We start from the raw sequence: 4,427 nt of genomic DNA on the forward strand, positions 1-4,427 counted from the left end.
TCCTACTCGATGATCACTACGTTTCTGTATTATTTGATTCCGGAGCCGATGCTAGTTATGTATCCCTACGTATTAGTAAGAAACTTAAGCACCCGCCTGCATTATTAAGTTCTAAGCATATCGTCGAGTTAGCTAATGGTAGAAACATCGAGGCCTCACATGTTATCAATGACTGCAAACTAGTACTGTCTGGTCAGACCTATAGCATCGATCTTTTCCCTATCGTTCTTGGAAGCTTCGACGTCGTCATCGGTATGGATTGGTTAACCAAACATCGCGCGGAAATCCTCTGTCAAGAGAAAATGGTTCGCATCCCCCGCCGTTCTGGCAAACCCCTCATCGTACAAGGTGACAAAGGCGGAGAAGTCACAGGCATCATCTCGTTCTTAAAGGCCCAGAAATGTTTACGAAAGGGGCACACCGTTATCTTAGCACTTGTCACCAACACTCAGGAAAAGGAAAAGAGGATTGAAGATTTTCCGGTGGTACGCGACTACCCCGAGGTACTTCCTGAAGAACTACCTGGACTCCCTCCCCACCGTCAGGTCGAATTCCAAATCAAGCTAGCTCCCGGAGCAGCGCCTATAGCTCGTGCGCCTTATCGACTGGCCCCCGCAGAACTGAAGGAGCTCTCTACGCAACTACAGGAACTATTGGATAAAGGATTTATCAGTCCTAGTTCGTCACCCTGGGGAGCACCAGTGCTCTTTGTTAAGAAGAAGGATGGCACATTCCGAATATGCATCGACTATCGTGAGCTAAACAAGGTTACCATCAAGAATCGTTACCCTCTCCCACGTATCGACGATCTATTCGATCAATTGCAAGGATCGAGCTACTACTCTAAGATCGACCTGCGATCAGGATATCATCAGCTGAGAGTCCATAATGAAGACATCTCCAAAACTGCATTCAGAACTCGGTATGGTCATTACGAATTCCTTGTCATGCCCTTTGGAATGACTAACGCGCCTGCGGTATTCATGGATCTCATGAACCGAGTGTGTAAGCCTTACCTCGACAAATTCGTAATTGTGTTTATCGACGACATACTGATCTACTCGAAAAGTCAAGAGGAGCATGAACAACATTTGCGTCTCATTCTCGAACTCCTTCGCAATGAGCAACTGTACGCCAAGTTCTCGAAATGTGACTTCTGGCTTCGAGAGGTCCATTTCCTTGGGCACATGGTCAATAAGGACGGGATTCACGTCGACCCAACTAAGATCGACTCTGTAAAGAACTGGCCTACACCTAAAACTCCGACCGAAGTTTGCCAATTCTTGGGATTGGCAGGATACTATCGTAGATTTATCAAGGGATTTTCAAAGATTGCTCAGCCCCTCACGACTCTCACCCAGAAGGGCATTGCTTACAAATGGAATGAAGCTCAGGAATCCGCATTCCAGAAGCTAAAGGATAACCTCTGTAGTGCTCCTTTTCTCTCGTTACCTGAAGGTACCGACGACTTTGTGGTTTACTGCGATGCGTCTATTCATGGGCTCGGTTGCGTGTTGATGCAACGCGAGAAGGTTATTGCCTATGCTTCTCAACAACTTAAGACTCACGAAAGGAATTACACTACGCATGACTTGGAACTGGGAGCAGTGGTTTTTGCTCTTAAGATATGGAGACATTACCTGTACGGTACCAAGTGCACTATTTACACCGATCAGAGGAGTCTCGAGCATATCTTCAAGCAAAAGGAATTAAACATGCGACAACGTCGATGGGTCGAACTCTTGAATGATTATGAATGCGCAATCAAGTACCATCCGGGCAAGGCCAATGTCGTGGCAGACGCCCTCAGCCGAAAGGACACTGCACCCAAGCGCGTGCGAGCGCTACAACTTACCATCCAGTCTAACCTCCCTACTCAGATTCGAAATGCTCAGGTTGAAGCTCTGAAACCGGAGAACATCAGGGCTGAGTCCCTGCGAGGATCGAGGCAACGATTAGAACAGAAAGAAGATGGCGCTTACTATGTGCCAGGCACATTTGGGTTCCACTCTATGGAGATCTACGTGAACTTGTGATGGATGAAGCCCATAAGTCCCATTACTCAGTACATCCTGGTTCGGATAAGATGTATCAAAGGTAAAAACTTCTGGGAGGTACAGGGCTGGAACAACATTACTTGGGGATGGCGAAAGCTTCTGGCTCTATAGTTCGTCCATTTGTTTGGAAGTCTATTCAGAGCGGTCGTCAGACTAACGCATGGAGTGATAACTGGTGTACATGCAGCCCTCTAAGGTCGTTTATTACTCCGCGAACTATAGCTAGAGCGGGTTTTTCATTAAATACATCGGTGGCGGACCTTCTTGATGATAATGGGCAATGGCGATGGCCTCAAGAGTGGTATGATCTTTTTCCGGTGCTCATAAATCGTGATTCTGTTCATCTTATGCCCGAGTTGGAGGATCGGTTTCGTTGGAAAGATTTAGAGGGTAACTTACGGTTTTTTGGTTCTTGGGAGGTTTGGAATAACCTGAGACATAGAGATAGTAAAGTTATATGGGTTAATTCGGTTTGGTTCAGTCAATGCATTCCTAGGCATTCTTTCCATCTATGGTTGGTTATAAAAAATAAACTGAAGACGCAAGATAGGATGGCTGTTTGGGAGGCAGGTAGTGCTACCAATCTTCGGCTCATGTGTTGCCCCTTATGCAGATATGATCGTGATTCAAGGGATCACCAATTTTTTCAATGTTCCTATGCTTCTGAAGTGTGGGGTTTGGTTAGGGATATGGCTGATATGGGTAGTGTTAATAATTCATGGTCCTCGATTATTCAGTGGATGGAACGTAATGCTCACTCTAGATCTCTTGAAAGTATAGTTTCCAACCTTCTGGTGGCTGCTTCCAAGTACTTTATATGGCAAGAAAGGAACACCCGTCTTTTTTCTCATGAACGGCGGACTGCTAATGTGCTTTCGAAGGTCATCATTGATACGGTTCGGCTCAAGATTATGGGATTCCGCATTGGTGGAGATTTGAAGCAAAAGAAGTTAATGGATAAATGGCTAATCTCGAAGAAGAATGTGGATATAGATCCAGGCTAGCGATGTCATAGACTTCTAGCTTAGTTTTTATTTTTTGGGTTGTGTTGTAGTCTTCGAGTCGTTTTTGTTTTGGTTGTGACTTTTTGTCGTGTCGGGTTTGTTTGGTTTTTCCTAGTCTTGGTATGCCGAGACTAGTAGTGTGTATCGATGTCTTGATACACCCTGTTTTTATTTGGTTGATATATAAAATTCACCGGGGTAACCCTTTACCCAAAAAACAGTAGCAAACTCTTTTCACCTTTGAGTTAGATACTGAGAATAATAACATATAATGATTGTTGCTTTTTATGAGTTAATGTGGAAATTTTTGTAAACCTACATAAATAATGGCAATGAAAAATAAAGGACAAATTAACCATAGTCTTACATCAACCACTAAACAAGAAAACTCACAACGTGCCATTGTCGTCTTCTCTTTTGCACCCATTACCACCTAGAAGTCACCAAACAAGAAACTAAAACCATAGAAACTAGAAATTGAATAAGAAAATAATGGTAATTTATTATGCTTTCTTGCCTTGTTCAAAAACCATAAGATGCTTTCTAACTCTTTCTCTACAGAAACTGTTGTTATTCAAACTCAAAAACCCTAAAACATTTTGGAGGCCCCTTAAACATGGTGGCCATAAGCAATTGCCTCATCTGGATATCCCAAGAGTCATCCCTGTGACCCATCCCCGCTTCCATTTGGTTTGTTGTTGTTAATCATTACATTGTTGTGCATTTTGGGAAGTGTGGGATGATAGAAACCGATATTTTTGTACTTGGAAAGCTTTTGGGTTTTTCTACTCAATTAGTTAAACCTCTATGGATCTTCTTGCTTATCAACATAACGTTTGAATGTGCCCCTCCTTGTTACTATATCTTATTAACTACATTTGCTTTGGTTATCATATATTGCCATACCATAATTTTTTCTCTATGTTTTTTTTAAACCTACATTGTTCACCAACTTCTTTGAAGTTGACCCATGTTTTCTCACATATGTTTTAGGTGCTAATAATTTGTATTATCCAAGTTTGCTGAATGTAGGATTGGGACATTTTGTCTTAGTCTTATATAAATTATTATGTTCATGTTTTGAAACAAGTTGTTTTGTGTTGGTTTGCTTATTTGAAAACAATGTAATTTGGTTAAATGTTATATTTAAAGCTTATTTAGTTTCGTGTGCTATTGAACAATCTAGTTACGTGACACCCCGAGGTTTCAGCCGTCAGTTGGGGTGTTACACAAGGCGATTCTAGAAAAGCCCGATACTACTGAGCAATTAGCTAACTGGCCAATCAAGTTCGGGGAACAAAAAATCTCATGTGTACCTTGTACGACTATAAAAGCTCAAATCCGTGCAGATTTCATAGCTGAAATT

General features: G+C 42.4%; 1 protein-coding gene across 1 annotated transcript; it reads left to right on the forward strand.

Annotated features, from left to right (window-relative positions):
* The first annotated feature begins 2,143 nt into the window (after positions 1–2,143).
* On the forward strand, positions 2,144–3,061 carry LOC110924502. The gene has a single exon (XM_022168505.1). It carries the CDS (start codon positions 2,144–2,146, stop codon positions 3,059–3,061), a length of 918 nt encoding a protein of 305 aa, XP_022024197.1.
* The last annotated feature ends 1,366 nt before the right edge of the window (positions 3,062–4,427 follow it).

This window comes from Helianthus annuus, chromosome 17, assembly GCF_002127325.2.
Source record: "Helianthus annuus cultivar XRQ/B chromosome 17, HanXRQr2.0-SUNRISE, whole genome shotgun sequence".
Classification (NCBI taxonomy): domain Eukaryota; kingdom Viridiplantae; phylum Streptophyta; class Magnoliopsida; order Asterales; family Asteraceae; genus Helianthus; species Helianthus annuus.